Source organism: Barbus barbus, assembly GCF_936440315.1.
Source record: "Barbus barbus genome assembly, chromosome: 28".
Taxonomy (NCBI): Eukaryota; Metazoa; Chordata; class Actinopteri; order Cypriniformes; family Cyprinidae; genus Barbus; species Barbus barbus.
In genome coordinates, this window is record NC_136756.1 from 19,828,263 (window position 1) to 19,851,268 (window position 23,006).

At 37.2% G+C, this 23,006-nt stretch overlaps 2 protein-coding genes across 2 annotated transcripts in view; one reads left to right on the forward strand and one right to left on the reverse strand.

The window, feature by feature from the left end:
* The window catches only part of LOC306848382 (inositol 1,4,5-trisphosphate-gated calcium channel ITPR3-like), a 34,126-nt gene extending 19,045 nt beyond the window's left edge, over positions 1–15,081 (reverse strand). Inside the window, exons 1-25 of the mRNA XM_079382894.1 lie at positions 14,693–15,081; positions 11,924–11,994; positions 10,830–10,951; positions 10,564–10,650; positions 8,905–9,063; positions 7,620–7,718; positions 7,260–7,343; positions 6,949–7,095; positions 6,527–6,622; positions 6,403–6,441; positions 6,057–6,196; positions 5,847–5,946; positions 5,069–5,229; positions 4,777–4,918; positions 4,522–4,683; positions 4,236–4,408; positions 3,431–3,550; positions 3,172–3,354; positions 2,667–2,918; positions 2,048–2,192; positions 1,771–1,915; positions 1,455–1,648; positions 1,256–1,376; positions 656–710; positions 389–554 (exon numbers count right to left, since the gene is read on the reverse strand). Coding sequence (XP_079239020.1) covers positions 389–554; positions 656–710; positions 1,256–1,376; positions 1,455–1,648; positions 1,771–1,915; positions 2,048–2,192; positions 2,667–2,918; positions 3,172–3,354; positions 3,431–3,550; positions 4,236–4,408; positions 4,522–4,683; positions 4,777–4,918; positions 5,069–5,229; positions 5,847–5,946; positions 6,057–6,196; positions 6,403–6,441; positions 6,527–6,622; positions 6,949–7,095; positions 7,260–7,343; positions 7,620–7,718; positions 8,905–9,063; positions 10,564–10,650; positions 10,830–10,951; positions 11,924–11,994; positions 14,693–14,784 — 3,255 coding nt within the window. The 5' untranslated portion in view covers positions 14,785–15,081. The remainder of the gene's footprint in view (positions 1–388; positions 555–655; positions 711–1,255; positions 1,377–1,454; positions 1,649–1,770; positions 1,916–2,047; positions 2,193–2,666; positions 2,919–3,171; positions 3,355–3,430; positions 3,551–4,235; positions 4,409–4,521; positions 4,684–4,776; positions 4,919–5,068; positions 5,230–5,846; positions 5,947–6,056; positions 6,197–6,402; positions 6,442–6,526; positions 6,623–6,948; positions 7,096–7,259; positions 7,344–7,619; positions 7,719–8,904; positions 9,064–10,563; positions 10,651–10,829; positions 10,952–11,923; positions 11,995–14,692) is intronic.
* A 4,131-nt stretch (positions 15,082–19,212) lies between these two features.
* LOC306848387 (G-protein coupled receptor 37-like 1) lies at positions 19,213–22,751 on the forward strand. The gene is made up of 2 exons (XM_079382900.1): positions 19,213–20,002; positions 20,754–22,751. The coding sequence occupies exons 1-2, from the start codon at positions 19,394–19,396 to the stop codon at positions 21,594–21,596; spliced, it is 1,452 nt and encodes a 483-aa protein (XP_079239026.1). The 5' UTR covers positions 19,213–19,393; the 3' UTR covers positions 21,597–22,751.
* Positions 22,752–23,006: the final 255 nt, after the last annotated feature.

Consider the following 23,006-nt stretch of genomic DNA (forward strand, 5'->3'; position numbering starts at 1 on the left):
GATTTTTTACCTGGAGGTGTCTAGAAAGTGAAAGTGAAAAAGTGAAGTGACGTGTCACGTGGTGACCCATACACACACACACACACACACACACTGTGAACACACACCCGGAGCAGTGGGCAGCCAATGCTGCGGCGCCCGGGGAGCAGTTGGGGGTTCGGTGCCTTGCTCAAGGGTTTCACCTCAGTCGTGGTATTGAAGGTGGAGCGAGTGCTGGTTACTCACTCCCCCCACCGACAATCCCTGCCGGATCTGAGACTCGAACCAGCGACCTTCAGGTTACAAGTCCGACTCTCTATCCATTAGGCCATGACTGCCCCTTGAGGCACACCTTTTTACCAATAAAAGCAATTTGTTTGTATATGTTTAAATGGGCTATATGTTCTACCTGTTTAAAGGTGTGGAGGACTTCTTGTCTTTGACTAAAGTGCTTGAAGAGCAACTGCAAAGCCCCAGAAATCAGCGGAGGGTAGTCATGCATGATGAGGTGGATCAGAACACGCAGAAACATTCGACCCCCTTCATCATCCACTTCCAGAATGCTGTTTCCTTTACTGTACGGTCAGAGTAAAGTCAAAGAGAGGTCATATCTCACAAGGGTCACACACACGATGAACAGTTACATGGAAATAGAATTATTTGTTCATTAACATACCCGATTCCAAACATGGCCTCTGCCTGCTCTCCAATGAGCTGGAGGTTGATGGAAGCTGTTTAAAATATTAATTAATAAATAAATAACACAAATGTACAATCAGAAAACAAATTCAAGCATGGCTACTTCTACTTCTAACCTAAATTTAATTAGATTTAAAATGGTCATCCATTAAAGTTGAAGTGTGTAATTTCAGAGCCACCAGCGGCATCAAATGAAACTACAGAAATTTAATTTTTTCGATGTAAAAATTACTTACTAATAGTTCCTTTGCATATTCATATTTGGTGATAGGAGACAGTATTTTAACATCAAAAATTACACACTACACCTTTAAGGAATTAATTTTAAGAATCAAGAAATGATGAAACATTGCCACTCTCACCAGAACGAGGCTCTGAGACAAACACAAAAACGAAGATGAAAAATAGAGTAGAGGGGTTAGTACATGGAAGAATGGAAGAATTGTTATGTTGTTATTTGAATATAATGCAATTTTAGAGAGTGTTAATTGATTATATTAGTATTGTAAATGTTATTTGATTAGTAGTCAGGTTGTCACACTTACAAGATTTTGAATATTTATCTAAACATCATTACCCTCATGCTCCGTATGATGCGTTGCATCTGCATCACCCATAGGATAGACATCCACAAACTCCTTCTTGAAGACAGAGAGCAGGAAGGAAAGCCGATAGTCCAGGCGTACACTGAGGATGAACTGCACAAAACCATTAGGAGTTTCAGATATTGCCAGCACTGACGGCATGAAGCTGTTGCCATCTTCGACAGCATCTACCTGTAATATCTCCAGGATCTTCAGTTTGGTGTCCATGACAGTGATGTCCCGTGTGTCAATGCTATCTTTACTGCCGGCCTGGCTGTCTAGAGCACCAGGGCGACCAGGGCCGGAGAACAGGGATGGCTTGCGGTTTAGCACCATGGTGGACATTATCTGCCCCATGCCATGAATGGATCGCCTGACATTCTTGCCTAGGAAGATGAAACCGTTTTATTGGTCATTTTGGACACTGAAATTCTAGAAAGTGTATTTATGTCATTCAGTCTGGAACCTTATATATAACTAAAAACTATTCTTGTTTTTGAATACTAACCACTGCCATCATCGCTAAACATTGGGTTGATGTTAGCATTGCTCGGAGTGCAGTCTATGATTCCCAGGAGGGTGCGAGTCAACCTCAAAAGCTCAAAAAAACTGTAGAACCCAAAGTAGATGAGATGTCTCGCCAAGCTCACCACCTACACACCATATAAATCAAGCAAATATGTGAATGTCATTTAGGAATATTAGTGTTAACATTTACATATTTATTTACATGTTAACGCGTGTCGTCTTGACATTTCATTTTAATATATAATATATAACTGTACCTCATATGTAAGCTTATTTTTCTCCTCATTGGCAAAAGGTAGGTCATCAATGAGAACGTTGTTGAGGTACTCCTCCATAAAAGCCATCGTATTGGCAAACTTGTTCTTTTTATTGTCTCGTGAATAGTCCAAGTGAGAGTCATAACTATAACAGAAAACAGCATAATTACACCTTTCATCGTTTAAACAGTGATTGCATACTGCAATATAAAAAGTTTCATGTATTTACATACACTACCGTTCAAAAGGTTGGGGTTATTTTTTTTCAAAACAAATCAATACATTTATTCAGCATATCAGATGACTTCTGAAGGATCATGTGACTTGAGACTGGTGTAATGGCTGCTGAAAATTCAGCTTTACCATCACAGGAATAAATCACATTTCAAAATATATTACAATAAAAAATAAAAAAAAAAAGTTATTTTAAATAAAAACACATCACAATACTACTATTTTAATGATATTTTGATCAAATAAAGGCAGTTTGGGTGAGTTTAAGAGACAAAACAAAAATCTTACAGACACCAAACTTTTGAATTATAGTGTAGCTGAGTATGCTTTAAAAAATGTAATATTAAGTCATATATAAGGTGATTGTGTGGGCATATGGACGCACTCTTTGATGCTGATAGATGTGGGGATCTCTGTCCACAAACGAGCAAACTTGATGGGTGTCACAAGCTCCTGAGGGTCACGGTCGACGTGTGCATGTAGCATGAGTCTACAGAAAGATGCCCGCAGGTCAAAGGGAAGAGTCTCATCCATCATGCAGAGGGAAATCAGCTCCACATCCAGCTGCTTTGAGATCTCATCTATGGCCAGATACTGGCGATCAAAACACATTCGTGCAAACAGTTTGAGCTGGTACCTAGAAAAAAACAATTCGTGGAGTTGTAAAGAGATGTTTTTTTCCCAGCAATAATAAAATTGTGAAATAATCTGCTGTCAATTTAACATGTTCATTTAGTACAATCAGCTATAGTCTATACAGCTGACAGTACTACTTCCTCACGTTAAATTGACAGCACAAAAAGATTATTTAATTATTGCAGTATGCCATTTATGATAATAATTTAATAAAGGGTTTAATTAACTGACCGTTTATTTCTCCTTTTCATTACCTGTAATATGTCAGCACATTTTCGTCATGCACATTCCCTTGCCGGGCCTCTTGGGCAAGCTGTCGAATGCTCTTCTCATGGGTCTCATTTTCCTTCTCAGACCAGATCAGCCAAATTTCATCCTCCTCTCCAAACTCTTCCAAGTACTCAGAGGTGTGCTGTGATTCTTTAGCAGCTCGCCGCCTTCACAAACACACACGGAACTCACATGAGCACATACATAAGACAGACCCACTACGTAATATTTTTGTAGACTTACTCAGTTTTCATGAGAATATCCTGGTTTTTGGCATCCAGCACACATTTACAGATCAGCTCTTGAGTTACTGGGATCGCAACATTATTGGAAACACACAAGTCTGATAGATAGTCCAGAAACCTGGAAATGAAAAAAATAAACATGGAATAGACATTTACAGACAACAAAAACAAAAAAGAAAGAAAAACTGTTTTATTTCACCCCCATTCAATATTATATAATAATAATAATAATAATAATAATCTACAGAACAGCAGTAAAATTCTAACAATATACAAATTTTGGTAGCTCTCTTAAACTTTTTGCTTTCAAATGTTGAACCATAAAGCTTTTATTTTAGCGGAACCCACAGGGAGATTTTAAAGCTTCTCTTTTATTGACAGCAGATTTATAAATGATTCTCATTACAAATTTGCAAAGATGGCTGTGCGTGTTGCGTTTTCAAATGCACATTATAAGCAACTTAAGCTCTATCCATGCATGAAATAAGCAATAATATTTACACAATATTTATTCTGTAAAAACAAAAGTCTCTGCATTTTTTTAGCAGCAGAAGAAATAATGCAGGAAATAGGAAGGAGCTTCAAAATTTACCAATAAATTGATTACCAAGCAAATACTTTTCATGATTTTTCACTCCAATTAATTTTTTTTCATTGACATTACACACTAATGAGCATTTTTAACCCTAGCAAAATACATTTTTATAACTTTAAAGACTGTATTAATTTCCACTACTTTTTCAGACCTGTAAACTACAATTTTAAATCCATAACTTTATGGTTCATCTGATGGAAACACTAACCTGGGCTCCCTGTTCTTACGAACCAGACTGACGAAAGTCTCCACCTCGGTTTTAGTGATGTGTTTCTCCAGCAGTTTGCGGTTGTTGTGTAGCAGGGCTGTGATGGTGTCCTCAGCCAGAATATCATAGCCGATCTGAGACTGCATCATTCCAAACTGCTTGGCTATGTGTTCCTGTAAGACAAATCCCCATCTGAATGCTGCCTTGTGGCTCTTTCTAGTTTGCCAGGAAGTCTGAATGCCAGTTTACCATTCTTGAGCACCTGTGTTAGTATGGATTGGAGTACCTGATTCTTACGGTAGTCATCTTGTGAATGACGCAGCACCCTGTAGCACAGTCTGAGCATGTATTGATAGGGGGCGTATTTCTGGTCAGACAGCTCATCCAATGTTAGCAGAGGTGGATCACTGTCCCTCTGTTTAAATGGGGCTTTAATGATCCCAAATATCTAAGCAGAAATAGAGACAGCAAGATCATTCACTAGATCATTCAGCAAAAATGATGTTTCAACTGTAGACAACACTATAATTTTCCAATTGACCTGTTTGAGAATGTTCTGCTCTCTCATAAGTTTTTGTCTCTCTCGGTTTGGCTTGTTCATTGTCACCTCCAGGGCTGGCTGGCCATTGTTAAACTGATCGACGACAAAGAAAACCACATCCTCCAGCAGTTTAATGGCATACCTTTGCATAGAGAAGGTGCATGAAGCTCTGACACAATATATTCTACAATAGGTTTACAAATATTTACAAAGTAAAAACCATAGCTATTTAGGGCCTAAAACCTCAGGCTGAGACTTTGGTTCGGTGCTTTGAGTGTTGTGTCAACTCTACCTTCTGTCATTAGGATAGAGGAAACCGAAGTCGAATTTTTTGACGACGGTGCTCAACATGAAGCTGGCATCATTTGCAAAGTCTAGATCTCTAATCTCCATGACTGGCACAGAGACAATGGCAAAGGCTTCCTTGTCCTCTTTGGTGGGGCAGGTGCCCAGCTAGCAGAAAAAGAGGAAGAGATGAGAAAGAGTCAGAAAAAAAGGAAGACTAAAATAAATATATAATATATATAGTGTGTTCTATTCATCAAAGAATCTTGAAATAAATATATCTAGTTTCCACAAAAAAAAAAGATAAATTCAGTTTTGCCATCACATGTATAAATTACATGTTAAAATATATTAAAATAAATACAATAACATAAAATTAAAAATATTACATCAAACATAATATATTAAAATAGATATACCAAAACACAAAACTGATTTAAATTGTAAGAATATTTCACAAAAGTATTATTTTTACTGTAAGGTTACAAATAAATGTAGCCTTGGCATAAGAAATTTCTTTCAAAAACATTTGTAAAATATTACCGACCTTTATTATTAATTAAAATGATTAAATTATGTGATATACAACACTTGCAGAGTAAGTAACAATGCAACAATGCAGAGTAAGTAAATAAATAAATAAATGCAGCAGTAAAACATACAACTTATGTTTTCAAATTTACCTGGTATAAAATTAAGTGAAAATGTTTCAGACATAAATATATAAAGAATTCTTAACATTAAGAAGTGAGGGTTAGACAGATTGTACAGAGAAAGTTCTTCACCATTAATCGAATAGGCCTCTCCTCATCAATGTCGATGGGAATGTTGGTGCTTTGGATCCAAGTGTTTGTGCACAGGTGACGGAATCGAACATAAGAATTTCTGTTGGAAATTGAGAAGATGAATAATCAAGTTCTTAATCAAACAAATTCTGTTATCCCACAGAATGCAGCATAAGAAATAGAGAGAGAGTAAAGCATAGAATTGAATACCGTGGCACAAATGAATCAGTCTTCTGCAGTGTGGTGGGGTCCAGCTCAAATAGAGAGGCAATGTCATTCCCATGAGGCACAGCAGATAGCTTGTATTTTATCCTTTCTCCTAGGCTTCTCTTGATACGGCTAATATCCACCTATGGACAAAGTACAAGTAAGAGACTTTTTGGAGCAAAAAGCTCTTTTCAGAACAAATAAGATAGGAACAGTCTTTGCATCTCATTTTTAACATCTCATGAACTCCTGATCTAAGTCTTACTGTCAGATGTCTACCAGAACGTTTTTCCATTGGTTACCATGCCATATAGCAATAAGTCATACAGAACATGTCATTTTTACCTACCTCTATATCATTGCTGTTTTCTTTATAACCTGGGTTCTCCTGCAACACAAATCAATTACGTAAATAAGTCATTCTAATATTATGAAACCATTTATGAGATTACTCTAAATGCAGAGAGTTTTACTTCAGCAGCAAGATAGTTTCCTGTAGCCAAGTGTTTGAATCGGTACAGGCTGTTCCAGTGTCCTGCTCCTCCACGGCACGGATCATGGTAAACCACCTACAACCAACAAGCAAACACTGTCACTTTGGAGGCACCTTTCAAAACATTTTTGGACCTTAAAAATGTATTCTTAAAAGTTAAAATTGATAACTTTATCACTCATGATTGCAACTTAACAGCATATCAAAAGAATCAGGTAACAGGCTTCTAAAAATATTACATGATATAATATGTACATTAAACTTTAAAACAGCTAATATCCTAGCATTAATCTATTTTGAATACATTTCTTTGCTTTTTTTGAGGATACAGTCCCACACACATCCGAATCTAAATCCTACCAGGATTTAGCAGGAAGTCTGCTAAATCAAGGAGGCTCTTACCTCAACCTCCCATAATGCATTGGAGCTGGTGGCTGAAGTAGCAGACTGACGCAGAGTTGTGCGCAGGAACACGTGCAGCTTAGACTTGTACTCATCACAGGTCAGAAACTTCTCCTGTTCTGCGTGGAAAAGCCTCACCACATCTCCCTATGCATGAATAGCATGAATATTATCAACATGACTGCCTTGGCTTTGCATATATATCATAAAATTGGTTTGAAAATGTGGCTATTGTGTATGCAAAAGCCGGTTTGCAAAAGCAAAAGCACAGGTTTGTAATAATGACTTTTACATGTGCTCGTTGCACTTACTCCCTTAAGGACTTCATCTTTATGGTCACTGAACATCATAAACAGACTGATTTTCCAGCTGGTGTTGCTGTTGACTGAATTGATCTGTAGGGGGGAGTCTTACATTATTAAAAGACAGTGGCACTTATTTCAGCTTATTTTGCTGACTTTCCCTCACAGAACCATTACTAATCTCAGAAAACATGTACATTTTAGAGAAATGACAACAATTAGTTCACAGTCTCAAGTTAAGCCACAAGTAAATGTGTCTAACAATCATCTGGGCTGCATACGATCACCCACAATCCATCTGTCTACTTAACAGGCATGTTGACAAAGAACTTAAAGGCAAACTGATCATGTCTTCTCAAACAGGCCCACCTCTTTGCACCCTGGGTGATCGGGAAGCTCGTAACTACTGGCATGGAGAGGCTGTCCAGCATTCACAGGATTTATGATCACCTTATCTCCAACTACCACCTGAAATGGAGTACAAACGATTCAGTGAGGGGCTCAATATGACTGTCACAGCCACAGATATCTAAAGATCAAATATGTACATCTCTATCAGTTTACACAAGGGAGAAGCAATCTACAAGCATTTAAAGTCGGATTAGCTTGGCAAACCAGTTTATATGTGTATAGGGTCATTTGCATGCATTTTACCTAACTTTACGAGTGTGTATGTGGGCTGTGTGTGCGCTGAGTATGTGTGCCTATATTTGTATAGACTAGGATATGTAATTATTAGGTGTGCAGGTAAATGTGTGGCGTTAAAAAACATAGGTGCATGTGTATATAGGTACATAGTGAATATAGGTACAAAGGTGAATCTCATAAAAGCATGCAAGGTTATACTGCAACCCAAAACTAAAAGAAAAATACGTAAAAAGCATTTTACATACAGAAACATAGCTTATTTAAGGCATTCAGATGTTATTTCTGTGATTTTCATTTAATTATCTTTAATACAGTATTTTTTTAATGTATTACAGTAAAAATATTACAGTAATAAATTCAGAACAAATGAAACAAATACTGCATAATGTAAATACCCGATTTAAGTCATTTATATTTTAAAGTTGTACATAATTTGTTTATTTTTACATTAGTTACAAAAGCTATGGGAAGGAAGCAGTGTTATTCTAGTATCATAGCAATCCTATTATAGTTTGTATTAATATTTTGTGTTTTTATTTTTGCATTTCCCATTTTCTTTTTTAAATTTGGTTGAAGTTTCAATAATTTTGTTGAGTTTTTTATTTCATGTCTATATAGCTTTTTTTATATCAGTTTTAGTTTTAGTTATTTTATTATATAAAGTTAGTTAAAATTAAAATGGGCAATTTTGCCTTGGAAACTAGCTGAAATAAAAAAGTTTTTTTAGATTTTATTTCAGTTAACGTTTATTTTACTTCAAGTAACAAAATGTTTTTTCAATGTTTTAATTTTAGTTTCAGTTGTAACGAAATATAATAATTAATTAATAGATCTAAAACAGACTTCAACTGTATGCAATTTTTTGTGTTTATTCTGATATTAGCGTAAAAAAAAAAATCACTCAGGCATGTTTTTGACAAGTTTCATACGATTTACCCTTATGACCTTGTTCATACAGTGTGACTTTTGAGTTTCTTGTGCGCTTGTATATGCATGCATGAATTACATTGTCTCCATTGGCTCTGAGCTTCCAGAAAGGTTGGATGAAAAGCCAGGATCCCTCATTCCCTGTCCCATCAAGAGTGACACGCATTGCGTTCTTCTCCAGCAATGCTGGAAGACGCTTATTCACCGTCAAATACTTGTTGCTCTTCATGTGCAGTAGCTGAAAACACATCAAAATTTATTCAAATGAAAACTTCTAGTCTGTAAACTCTTTCTTATAGACAAAAAGGAAAGTTTAGGTTCTATAACAGGGTTGGGTGTTCATATTCATTTTATTACCTGGCGGAAAAACTATTATGATTTTAATCCAGAAATTGAATTATTAGCTGAACATTTGTGTGTTCAATCATATCGTTACTGATTTTTTTTTACATGCAAGTCACTCGAGACCATCGTGCCAACAACACCCTCTCACTTTACTGCACAGCCTTTGTGGTTTATTGCTTTTTTCCACAGCACTGCACCTACTACAGAGCTTATTAGAAAGAAAGTACTTCCTTTTTTTAAAAAAAAAGAACTTGCAAATATCTTGAATCATGTATACGTTATAATATGGTTGCACCTCCTCTGTCACTGTGAGTCTGCTGAATGGAAGTAAACAGAGCTGATCACGTTAAACTATTCAACAATTCCTAAAGACTACGTTATTTCAGTGAAAAAAGAAAAGAAAAAAAAAGCACGTTGGCTGGTTTATTAAGAAACAGCTTTAACCCAAAGGAATCACTGGATATGAGAAGCTCTTTTTTATTTTAGGATACCCTATACTAACAGGAAAAGGCACCGTTTCCTATAGTGTGGCATTGCTGTAGGCAATTATCTGTAGCTGACGTCACTAACAGGGAGGAAACACATTTCTTTTTTGCCTTTCTGACTCAGATAAAGGAATAGTTGTGACCCCATTAACAAACACAGCATGTCTACATAAGTCAACATAAAATCATAAGTGACTTTGTTTAGTTTATTAATACACATACTGTGCAAGATTCAGTGATGTATGTTATTCCAAAGAACCAAATATCTGTCTGCGTTATCTTTCATTTCATTCATTGCTAATATTACTCACCCAGCTCCAAATGTCAAATACAGACCTTGTCCAGCCAATTACATTGATCTATTTTGAAAATGACCACCCAATTTTCAAGATCCAGTCAATTCCCAATGTCCCCATATTACAGAAGCATCTTTTTTTAACAGCTAAAAGTCATATAATAACTCTTTTTAGAGTCCATAGTTGGTGTTGCACCTTGAATCTTGAATGAAATGCATGATTACATTGGGTGACTAGGATAACTCTTAATCTTTTGTTTCTAGAAACAAGGTTTACGTCACAGAACTGCACATTTCTACTCCTCTATATAAGGGATTAAATGGTTTTACACTTAAGTCTAGCTGTCGGGAATAGACAGCTGTTTGATAGAGCTTTACATAACCTTACAAAACCTTGATTTTGTACGTTTTAACAGAATTATTAAATGGAGTAATGATGTCCTGAAGAAATGTAGAGGGAAACCTTTCTGATGTGAAATATTAAAAAACAACAAACATTCAGCAAAGATGTATTTATAGACAAACAACCCATAAAAAAAACAAAACATTGGATCACATTGACTGCATCAGCAACTAATTAACAGGTGTCATTTTACTAAATGCAGATTCTCACCTGAATGATACTGCCGTATTTTACCACATCCCCATGGACCTTTTTGTTCTCGGCCTCATTCTGCTTTTGTTCCAAATTAGCTGCATGCTTTGGTACGAACCAAAAAAAAACAAATGAGTAACTGCAAGAAGCTCTAATGTCAATCATCATATGAAATGTGTCCCAGCAAGCAGATTAAATACATCAGATTCCTTTTCAGCTGTAATTAAAAACCAAAGGTGGATTCTGTCGATGATTTAAATTCAATAAAATTGTTTGTGACTTACTTGCAATTTCTGAAGAAGCACCATGTCTCCAATCTTATCCTTCTCATGTTTTGCCTGTTTAGCCTTCCAGAACTGTTTTTGGGCAGAATATCGGTTCATGGGATAAACCTTAAAGAGGCAGTCTAGATTCACAAAATAAAAAAAGTAACTGTTTGTGTGTCTGTTTTTGGAAAATAAATAAATAAATTTAAAACAATTGTAGACAATGTTCTTGAGAGACCAAATTTTGAGAAAAATACTGAATTTTGGGGAAGAATAAAATAAATATTTAAAATTTGCTTTGGATTTTCACAGGAAACAGGAAAAACTAATTTTGTATTCGCTCACATTTGATCTCAACTAAACTTTTGTCTCATCTGCATATCAGATCTGATCTAAATGGGCTGGAGGGTTTATGGTTTGAGGTTACTTCACTGCATTGTTGACCCAGTTAGTTACCAACAAACCAACACTAACGTAAATAGCAGCTTGCTCAACAGGACTAAAGTAAATATAACCTAGCAATACCAGGTAACTCAAAACCAGCCATACGTATTTTACATGCTATGTTTCACTTTTTCACATTTGTGAAATGACTGACTGTACCACTCTTGTAGCTGAAAGCCATAAAAAATTCATTAAATTGAATTAAAGCTGAAATAAAAATAAAATATAAATATTAGGTTAAAAACATAAATGAAACTTAAATAAAAAACAAACAACATTATTATATTGCTTCTTACCAAATAATTTGATATACTGTGTAGACATGAAATAGATTTGCACCGAAAAAAATTTATTACGTTTAGTTCATTACATTTAGAAAACAATTGGCCTCGCAACCAGACAAACACTGGAACAATATAATATTTCTTCATATATTATGATTAATCTGCAATCCAAGTTATTATTCGGATTAGTTAAGTAGCATATTTAACTAAAATACAACACGTCTTCTTATTTTGAATTTCTCTCTGGGGACCGCAAAAGTTGTAAGCACAACTTACCAATCAGGATCAAGACTTCCAAAGAGCTACAGTATGTAATAATCATTCTGGAACTTCATTTAGCTGTGTGAAAGATTATTTCAAATTTTAATTTTATTTATAAAATACCTCTGAATTTTTTGGGAGGGTTGTCTAGGTCTCCACTTGCTGGCTCCACGACACAACGATCATCCACCAGCCTGGGAAGGTAAACACACAGAGTCATCTCAATAAAATGATTCTTCAAAAGCCTTCAAGAGGCACACCGGTATCAGCGGTCATAAAGATGCAAAAGAGCTTCAGTCCTGGCCTGGAACATGAATTTCTTAGTTTCTACAGACTTCTGGTGGCCATCCTGCTAAATACTTTAAATCATAAGGTCGATGCTCAGCCAAAATGCCTTTAAGGTCTACTTATGTTATATTATATATCCAGTCCTACTCAATAATACCCCTAGAGTAGCCTGAAACTGCAAACAGCCTTTGAGGGTTTCTAAGAAACAGGTTAAAATGTGTTTATAAGTTGCCACGCCAGTACAATAAGACACTCGTTGAGCCTGAATGGCTGAAATAGTCCAAGGAAAAACCTTGGACACTTCTGAATGCCGTTTCAGAGAGCCATTCCTGCAAAACATTTGCTTTTTAAGATGACTGTCTCCATCTTTTTTTCTTGCTTCTGGCATGGATCCAAAACAAGGGTGGTATTTCCTCCTGACATTAAAACAACAGTAAGGTTTGGGCTGAAAAGTTCATACAGTGCGAATAAGGCTAAAAAGGTCTCTCACTTTCAATTCTATACTATAGGCTTCATTATAAATGTAAATTGTGTTTTTATTTAAGAGCATGGACATCAAATGAAGCTGTTTGAATGGATTTTTCTTAAGTTCTGTATAAAACCCAAAGAGTTTGTTTTGTCCTGACTATATACAGGTCCTTCTCAAAAAATTAGCATATTGTGATAAAGTTCATTATTTTCTGTAATGTACTGATAAACATTAGACTTTCATATATTTTAGATTCATTACAACACAACTGAAGTAGTTCAAGCCTTTTATTGTTTTAATATTGATGATTTTGGCATACAGCTCATGAAAACCCAAAATTCCTATCTCAAAAAATTAGCATATCATGAAAAGGTTCTCTAAACGAGCTATTAACCTAATCATCTGAATCAACTAATTAACTCTAAACACCTGCAAAAGATTCCTGAGGCTTTTAAAAACTCCCAGCCTGGTTCATTACTCAAAACCGCAATCATGGGTAAGACTGCCGACCTGACTGCTGTCCAGAAGGCCATCATTGACACCCTCAAGCAAGAGGGTAAGACACAGAAAGAAATTTCTGAACGAATAGACTGTTCCCAGAGTGCTGTATCAAGGCACCTCAGTGGGAAGTCTGTGGGAAGGAAAAAGTGTGGCAGAAAATGCAGCACAACGAGAAGAGGTGACCGGACCCTGAGGAAGATTGTGGAGAAGGACCGATTCCAGACCTTGGGGGACCTGCGGAAGCAGTGGACTGAGTCTAGAGTAGAAACATCCAGAGCCACCGTGTACAGGCGTGTGCAGGAAATGGGCTACAGGTGCCGCATTCCCCAGGTCAAGCCACTTTTGAACCAGAAACAGCGGCAGAAGCGCCTGACCTGGGCTACAGAGAAGCAGCACTGGACTGTTGCTCAGTGGTCCAAAGTACTTTTTTCGGATGAAAGCAAATTTTGCATGTCATTCGGAAATCAAGGTGCCAGAGTCTGGAGGAAGACTGGGGAGAGGGAAATGCCAAAATGCCTGAAGTCCAGTGTCAAGTACCCACAGTCAGTGATGCTGGTGTTGGTCCACTGTGTTTTATCAAGGGCAGGGTCAATGCAGCTAGCTATCAGGAGATTGGAGCACTTCATGCTTCCATCTGCTGAAAAGCTTTATGAGATGAAGATGCTCACAGTGCCAAAACCACTGGTAAATGGTTTACTGACCATGGTATTACTGTGCTCAATTGGCCTGCCAACTCTCCTGACCTGAACCCCATAGAGAATCTGTGGGATATTGTGAAGAGAAAGTTGAGAGACGCAAGACCCAACACTCTGGATGAGCTTAAGGCCGCTATCGAAGCATCCTGGGCCTCCATAACACCTCAGCAGTGCCACAGGCTGATTGCCTCCATGCCACGCCGCATTGATCATTTCTGCAAAAGGATTCCCGACCAAGTATTGAGTGCATAACTGAACATAATTATTTGAAGGTTGACTTTTTTTGTATTAAAAACACTTTTCTTTTATTGGTCGGATGAAATATGCTAATTTTTTGAGATAGGAATTTTGGGTTTTCATGAGCTGTATGTCAAAATCATCAATATTAAAACCATAAAAGGCTTGAACTACTTCAGTTGTGTTGTAATGAATCTAAAATATATGAAAGTCTAATGTTTATCAGTACATTACAGAAAATAATTAACTTTATCACAATATGCTAATTTTTTGAGAAGGACCTGTGTGTGTATATATATATATAAAATATACATGGACATATTTACAGTATATATAATTGTCTGACAGCCTGCCTATCAATCAAAATGTGAATCAAATTATGATTCTAGGCAGTTAACTGCACACCTGTGTGCAGCTCTCGATCTTTTTGCAACCCATAAACTCAAAACACATCAAAGCTCAGAGTACAAGAAAGCCACAGTACACCCAACTAGCAAAGAAAAAGAACAAAGCTTGAGTTCTCAAGACTAGAACGCCAATCATTTTATTGAAAAATAAACAACTGATGAGAAATTAAATTACACAATGATGGCTATGATTTACTGCGTTTTAAATGAACATAAAACTGTATTTTGTGCAGGGTCTTGGGCTGAGGTGAAGGCAGGCAGAAAGACAGAGAAGTCAATGAAAGAAAACACTTACCCCAGTGTGCTTATAAAGCCATTGACAGTTCCTTCTGCATACAGGGAGACAACATCCCCTATATGCAGAAAACTGGACGCTGAATCAGACATCTTTGCAATTTACAGCACGCAGGAGTCTGGATGCTTCAGTCTGATCTTGAGGAGCCCGGACACTTTTCTTACAAACTCTTCCTGATATAAAGCGGGTGTAGGCATGCGCTTCACCCACAGTTGAAGTATAAATGCATCCCGGTAGAGTTGGAAAACGTGCAAAGGAAAGAAAACCTACAAAAGTTAATCGGTTGGATGTGCAGCTGGGAATGTCGAGCGCAGAGGTCCGAGAAGCAGAAGTGACTCGTCGTTGGAGTTTTGCGGCGTAGCCTACCTGAGGTCATAGTGCTTCAAACCAGGAAGCACGCGTAACTTTGTCAAGTCAAAACACGCCTGCAGGGGAGGCACCGCGTGGAAGAATACAGATGAGACTCGCTAGTCGCTAACACTCTCGCCACATTGCAACAGAGAGCCCTGACAGAAAGAGAAAGCTAAAACAATCAATAACACTTCTGGACAGACAGCTCTTTTTGTTAGAATATGAGCCATTTGGCGCGATTATTTTAAAACGTCATAGGCCCACCTGTGTACCGTTTATAATATATTTGTGTAAAAATGTGTCATATAGTTGAATCTAATAAATAATCTGCCTAGCGTTATGTTTCAAAAACAAAATTAAATGTTAAGGGTCAGAGTATGAGAAGGTTCCTCTATGAGAAAGCTGTACAGGCTTCTATAAAAACAGACCCACCCAACCTCTCATTTTATAAACTTGGACTGAATTTCCTGCTTTAGTTCATAAGACAAAACATGATATTCAGCAACACAATACAATGGGGCTTTTGGTTTAAATATAGATGCACATCTAATTTTATTTTCGTTTTGACAGGTCAGTTCAGCTTCAGCATATGTTTTTTAGTCATATCCACCAAGTCTTTGTGCATAATGGAAATAATGAAGGCTTGATACTCCAGCAGCTCTATATTCTTGGATGTAGTACTGACAGTTACTACAGCAAAAGAGTTTCACACTTTGATGTGTTGTGGTTTATGCTGAGAGATTCACAGTTGAGAAAGGTGCAATCCATCTTTCCATTCATTTATGTATAAAAAGGTCACAGTATGTCAAGTTGGTATATAAAACGATCATTCGCAATAAGGAGCCATGGAAAAACCACCATCAGCAAAACGATACCTACGCAAAATCTGTGACATGCAAAATCACATCTGTGCACAAGTACTTGCTCTAAATGTCGAGCTGTGTTTCCACGTATTCAAAATGGATGTCCAGGCAATTTTGCATTCAAATCAAGCTTCAGGAGAGATGGGATGCAATTGTGGCTGGATTTGCATTGCTGGCTGGCGCTGAAAGTCAATTAGAAGTTTATTACGACTTTACCACTCTCTCTCCTTCTGCAACCCCATGTTTTGGATTAAAATGTGAAAACTCCAGTTGAGTAAGTACTTGCATTTTTGGGAATGTTGGCGCACAAGTAAAACATGTTGCTGAAGTCACAGAACAACCTTCTCAGATCTGGGGTCCTGAAATTACATTAAAACCACTTTGCACATTAGCAAGCTTTTAACCTTACAGTTATTATTCAATATACAATAACTAAAGTGGTGGCTTTTCTAAATGCTGACTCTTTTCTAATTAGCGCTTCAGTCAGTGAATACATCACATGCAACCACAGCAACATTTCTGACACCATAGAAGGTTTTGTTTCTACCCTTAGCTATGGCCTCATTTGGAAATATTTTTATATTCACATAATCTCCAAACCCAGTATTTTACAGGTTCTTTGCTACCCTCCGTTGGTTCGTTAAATCTCACTTTTAGCTCAGATCTCCCTATAAGGGCAAGGTCATACACAGATTTTGGCTGACTGCATATTAATGACTGTTAACAGACAGTCAGGTGAGACTGACGAAAACTTGCACGAGCCATAACTGACTACATATTACAAACATTCAAAAGTAATCACTTCAAAAATGAGCCAAATAACAACTGAGAGTCAGAAAGACAAAAAAAAGTGTTAACTAGGAAGTGTGTGTGCATGCTATGCTCACTTAAGCCACATGACCAAAGGATCCTACAGCTTTACCTACTGTAGTTTGTTCCTCATATCCTTATTGACACAGGGAGACGTCTACAACGCTTCAGCCCACTTATCAAACAGTAGGAAAACTATATTATCACAAAACATGTTCTCTGGCAGTTTTAAAACATCAGTTTGTTGAGTTAATTTGTTAAGTTCAGAAACGCTGTCATTTTAATGAAAAATCGAAACGCCTTTAGCATCAGCATTTTTCTCAGATATGAAACATCATGCATTTCCTGTAAATGGAGCAGAGTAAAACACAGAAAAAGTCTCTCAGAGTAACCACTAATGATGCCCTCATTAGTATTAGATGACATTTCCTGTTGGTATCAGATATCTTAAAGCACTTAGATTTTACATGTTATGGTTTTGCAGTAATTTTGTGATGTGATTGCATATCATTATAATGATAGGATTCATATTTAAAATAGTAGTTCACCCAAAAATGAAACTTGCATCTTTTCACTTCACACATTTTAATTGATGGACTGGAGTGGTGTGGATTACTTGTGGATTATTGTGATGTTTTTATCAGCTTTTTGTACTCTCACTCTGACGGCACCCATTCACTTCAGAGGATCAATTGGTGAGCAAGTGATGTAAGGCTAAATTTATCCAAATCTCTTCCAATGAAGAAACAAATTTGTCTAGGATAGCCTGAGGGTGAGTAAATTTTACACATTTCATTTTCAACTATTCAACTTTAAATATATAGTAACCAAATATTATGACAATATAAATACAGTGTATGCATATACAGTATATATATATATATAATATTTATTTATTTTTATCTTGGATAAAAAAAGGATGGTTTATGTGCACGCATAACTCTGACTGATGTGGATGGGATCCTAGTATTTAGAAGATGATTTGTTGTTAATCTTTTATGCTTTTTGCATGCATGTGAGTGTAGGGCCTAGAGATAATATCATCCATATAGAAGATAATCTATCCACCACACATACTCACAAAATGTGTAAATGTTCCACTCCTTCCTGTTTCGTAACCCGTACTGCCCATGAAGCATCACATTTCTGGTTTTAGCAGCCATGTATGCTGTGACTCTTGCAAAGAATTGTGTGATGACACTTATGCAGAGTATCTTACATTTTAATGTATATAGTATACAATCTATTAATTACAGTCACACACACACAACTGTTACAGTACATTAGAAATTTCCATGAGAACCATTGGCTGTGCAGACATTAAGAACAAATATCACAGAGAATAATATTCGTGACATCAGCTTATTTTAAGTCATATACTGTGGGCCTATCTAGAGCAAATAATCTTGAGCTAACAAACTTAGCGTTCTGCATGTGAATATCATTGGTTAGCTAATGGATTTCAGTATTAGACATATTTAAAATTTAATGAATGATGTCATGCAAATACATTGCACAAAGAGAAGGAAGACATTTCTGAATCACTAGCAGCATGTCACACGTATGTTGTTAGTGTTGCTTTACTAAGCATTATACATATGCAAACTGTTAACTCCAAGAGAAGGATTCTGAAAGCTTGTAGCTGACACATTTTGGCACTTAACATGTATTACACATTTTAATACTCGTGGTCTGTGAAGGGCCATTGCCATCTTTTTGTTTCAAAACCTGCGGCCTCCCCAGACCAAGGCAGGAACTGCAGCAAAAAAAACAACAACACATTTTCAAAGGTAATGTATTCATACAAGATATCATGCTGATTGAGATTAAATACAGACATAGAGATGTCTTTTTTACACATGCATGTTTTCTTTTTCCATTTTAATCTAACGCAATCTAATCTTTTCTGGAAGCAATCCAATCTTCTAACCCATTCAGACATGATAACTTCAGTCATGTCATCTTTAAAGGATTGTCGTCTAGCCAGCTTTTTAACCTATGTCTGCCAGGCTGCATCACTGTAAACAAAAATACTGTTCAGCTGTTTCCAAAAAATAAAAATAAATAAATAATGCAGCAAAAATGTATTAAGAATGATTACCAAATTGGCATATTAGAATGATTTCTGAAGAATCATATGACTCTTGGAGTAATAGATGCTGAAACCACAGGAATAAATTGCGGTTTAAAAGATATTAAAGCCTTGGTGAGAACAAGAGATTTGTTTCAAATCTCATTTATTCCACACTTCTGGTAGTATGTGCATTTATGCATTTTGTTTCATCTCTTTAATTTGCCACAGCTTGAAAACTAGTTTAATTTCTTTCACTTTAATAGTGATGTTAAAAACTCTCAGTTCAGTGAATTATAATGCTTTAAAACAGCATTTTAATGCCAGCAGAGGGCAATCACACCCATCAGTCAATGAGGGAGAGCAGCAAAAGGGGGTGTGACTCCATAGACCCCTATTGAGAGGGAGCAGCCATCCATAGCTTTGATAAGAGAGCTGCTCTCTGGTCTACAGGACTGCAGAAAACAGAGCCTTTTGGCACAAGGGATCCCAAACTGCAGCAGTGCCTTCACCAGGGTCTCTACCTCAGCTTCTGCTCCCTGTTTTTAGTTACTGATTTTGAAGCAATTTTCTCTGACTTGAATATTACTGGACTTTGCCTTGAAGATGGGGATACAAGATTATAAATTGATTTATCTTATGACACTGGCTTTGCTTCTGAGTGCTTGTGCTTCAGAAGCAAAAAGTGGAAGTCAAGACACGACACCTGTTGAGGAGGATAGTTTTAATCAACATGATTCACAAGAAAGCACACAGCAAGAAGTGCTCGAAGTGGAAGATGAAGATAAAGGATCCATGGACACACAAACTACAAGTCCTTTGCCCTTCACAGAGATGGTCAATTCCTCACTGGCTGAAAATGGAAACAGCACTGATGTGACTGCTGAACAGGTTCCTAATAGCAGTCCAACAAAAAGGAGCATCACAAAAATCCACAATCCTTTGTTTCCCATTACTGACCGCTCTTACAGCGCTTATGGGATTCTCTTTCTGGCTTTTGTGGTGTTTGCCTTTGGCGTCGTGGGTAATCTGGCAGTAATGTGCATTGTGTGGCAAAATTACTTCATGAGGAGCGCATGGAACTACTTTCTTGCAAGTTTGGCTTTTTGGGATTTTCTGGTGCTGTGCTTCTGTCTGCCTGTGGTGGTCTTTAACGAACTGACCAATAAGAGGCTGCTGGGAGATTTCTCCTGCAGAGTTGTGCCTTACATAGAGGTGAGGCCCTTCTAAGGCATAGTGTCAAGTTTACATTTAATCTTGATCAATTTCTCATGGCCTAAATTACCTGAAAATTATATTGAAAATGTGGCCAAAGTTTAGATAGTGCCAATATTTCTTTAACAGAAACTTCAGACTGACACAGTATTCTGGATTTCAAACACTACAGACCATGTAACATAACCTTTTAATTTTAACGTTAATGTTTTCATAAAAAACACAGAATTAACAATTATAAACACCCATATAGTAGTCACCTAAAATGCTTACAAATCTATATGTAAATCTATGATTACTATTTATGACAATCAAGAGGGACGCACAATGTTTTGGCTCCATATTGATTATATATTATTTGGCAATGTTACAGATTGTTTATTTATCATTATTAATCAATTTAATTGTGCATTTCCCCTTATTTTAACATATTGATTACCTTTGTCATCATCTAATGTGCACTTAAAGTTTATCTAGTAATATTAACTTTAAGAGAGCTAGTGATTTAGTAACATTTTCAAATGTAAAATAATTTAATAGCAATATTACACATCAAGTCTCAGATGTATATACATTATTCATACTTTCACTTGTAGTCATACATTCACTTGTAGCATTTTTTTTTTTTTAGTTTTCTAAATGAATCATCCCAAATTGAATCATTTATTTTTACTGTATCTCATGAAAAAACATCATGAAAAACACTAAAATATATTATAGCAATAATGATTTTTTTTTGCACACCCTCCAGGTAACCTCTCTTGGTGTGACAACCTTCAGTCTGTGTGCTTTGGGCATTGACCGCTTCCACGCTGCCACAAGCTCCATGCCAAAGGCCCGACGAGTTGAGCGCTGTCAGAAGGTCCTGGCCAAGCTGGCGGTGGTGTGGATTGGTTCCATGGTGCTGGCGGCTCCCGAGCTGCTCCTGTGGCAGCTGCATCAGGTGACACCACCTGGTCTGGGTGACCAAGTGGACACCTGCATCATGAGTCCATATCCAGATCTCCCCGAATCCATCTATTCTCTTGTTATCAACTACCACGACGCACGCATGTGGTGGTACTTCGGCTGTTACTTCTGTCTACCCGTTGTCTTCACCCTGCTCTGTCAGCTGGCCACCTGCCATGTATCCGGTGGGAGCGGAAGTTCTCCAAAGCGGCCCGAGGAGCGATCTCCATCCAAAAAACAAAAGCTTCAGCACGCTCAGCAAATCGAACGGCAGCTCAACTGCACGGTCATGGCTCTAGCGGTGGTTTATGGTGTCTGCACACTGCCCGAGAACGTTTGCAACCTGACTTTGGCGTACACTCCCATCCAGGTGTCTGAGGAGGTGACTTCTCTTCTGGCCCTCATAAACCAGTTCTTTCTGTTCTTTAAGTCATCCGTGACACCAGTGCTGCTGCTTTGCTTGTGCAAGTCTCTGGGCCAGGCCTTCATGGACTGTTGCTGCTGCTGCTGTGAAGAATGCCAACCGAGCAACTCTTCATCTACCCAAAATATCACTGAAGGAAAGCTCAAGACCACCAATGACGTGTCCTCCATTTTTTTTGACAAAGCCAAGGACAGTTCAACCATCTTGTCCATTGGCAGCTGAGTAGGCGGATCCCGTCCCCAAGTGATGACATCATGAGATGACATGGAACCTACAACCTACCTTCTTCCCATTATCCACAAATGGCCATCATTACATTAGCAGTTCTTACTGTCATGTTGGAGCAAGTTAGCATTGTTCAACAAATCTGAGGCCAAATTGCAATTTTGGTTTTGATACAAACTTTGTGGGAAAAAAACGTTTTTAAGATCTAAAATTCTAAGTCTGAAGATTCATTCCATAATATCTCAGGATGGCTCAATGTACCTATAAAGTCTTAAAAGGATAATTCGCCCAATAATGTACTTACCTTCATGTAATTTCAAACCATTGACCCTTTGTCATCTGTAGAACACAAAAGAAGATTTTGTAAGATGTATCCATGTTTGTGTCCATACAATGGAAGCTAAGTGGGATCCTGTGTTGTTTTGGACCCCATTGACTTTCATTGTATGGACAAAATAATTCTTCATTATATCCTCTTTTGTGTTCCACAGAAGAAAGGAAATCATACAGAGTTGGAACAACATTAGGGGGAGTAAAGGATGCCAGAATGTTGATTTTTGCGTGAACTATCCCTTTAATATATCACCAGGGTCTCCACTCAAGTCACTGTAATTTTGACATTCAAATGTCAAATTCAAATGAATGTTCACATGTACATTCATAGTTCTACTTTTCTGTACAGACAATTATGAATTTTACACATAGCTCAGAGTGTATAAATATTTAGCTAAACACTCTGTGAGATCAGAAATGCAGTGAATACTACCAGATCACAAATAACACATCTTGTTCATATAATAGGAAAACTTGCAAAACAAAAATGTAAGGAGTATTTGTCTGTTACTCAGGCAAATGTTATTTATCACTAATTTTAATAAATGCCACTTTTTTCATAACCACTACACCGTTGACTGCCAACTTCTGTATATAAGCGCTGTATTAGAATGTAAATAGATCATTTTTGAAAGCAAACTCCATGAGCAAACTAGCTTTTTGAGCCCCTTCATGTAGTACAGTGGGACAAAAAGACAGGAATCTCAATGGTGTACCTCCTCAAGGGACTGTTGTAACTTTTGCACATAGCTGCTTTCATAAGCAAATTCTTTTAAAAGTCCATAAACAGTTGATAAACTCTATTCAATAAATGCCTTTAAATAATTTATGTTGTCTCATTCATCTTTGAAACTGCGAGAAATAGTGTCAAGAGTTGCACTAATCTCTCAAATGTCCATCAGGGCCTGAGGGAGAAGATTTGTCCTAACAGACTTGGTTTCTTCATTCTCATAAGGTTTCTATTGTTCTGAAAAGGAGATGGAAGCTTCTACTGTGAATATCAATAGCCAGACTAAGGCTGAGTTGCCAAGATACCGTCTAAAAATTCACGTGTTTTTCCAGAATGGCCAAGTG

Bases quoted from the DNA above. Each gene is read 5' to 3' on its own strand.
- LOC306848387 (XM_079382900.1), top strand. From the start codon at position 19,394: ATGGGGATACAAGATTATAAATTGATTTATCTTATGACACTGGCTTTG. The intron at 20,003-20,753 runs GTGAGGCCCTTC...CACACCCTCCAG, and splicing joins GAGTTGTGCCTTACATAGAG to GTAACCTCTCTTGGTGTGAC.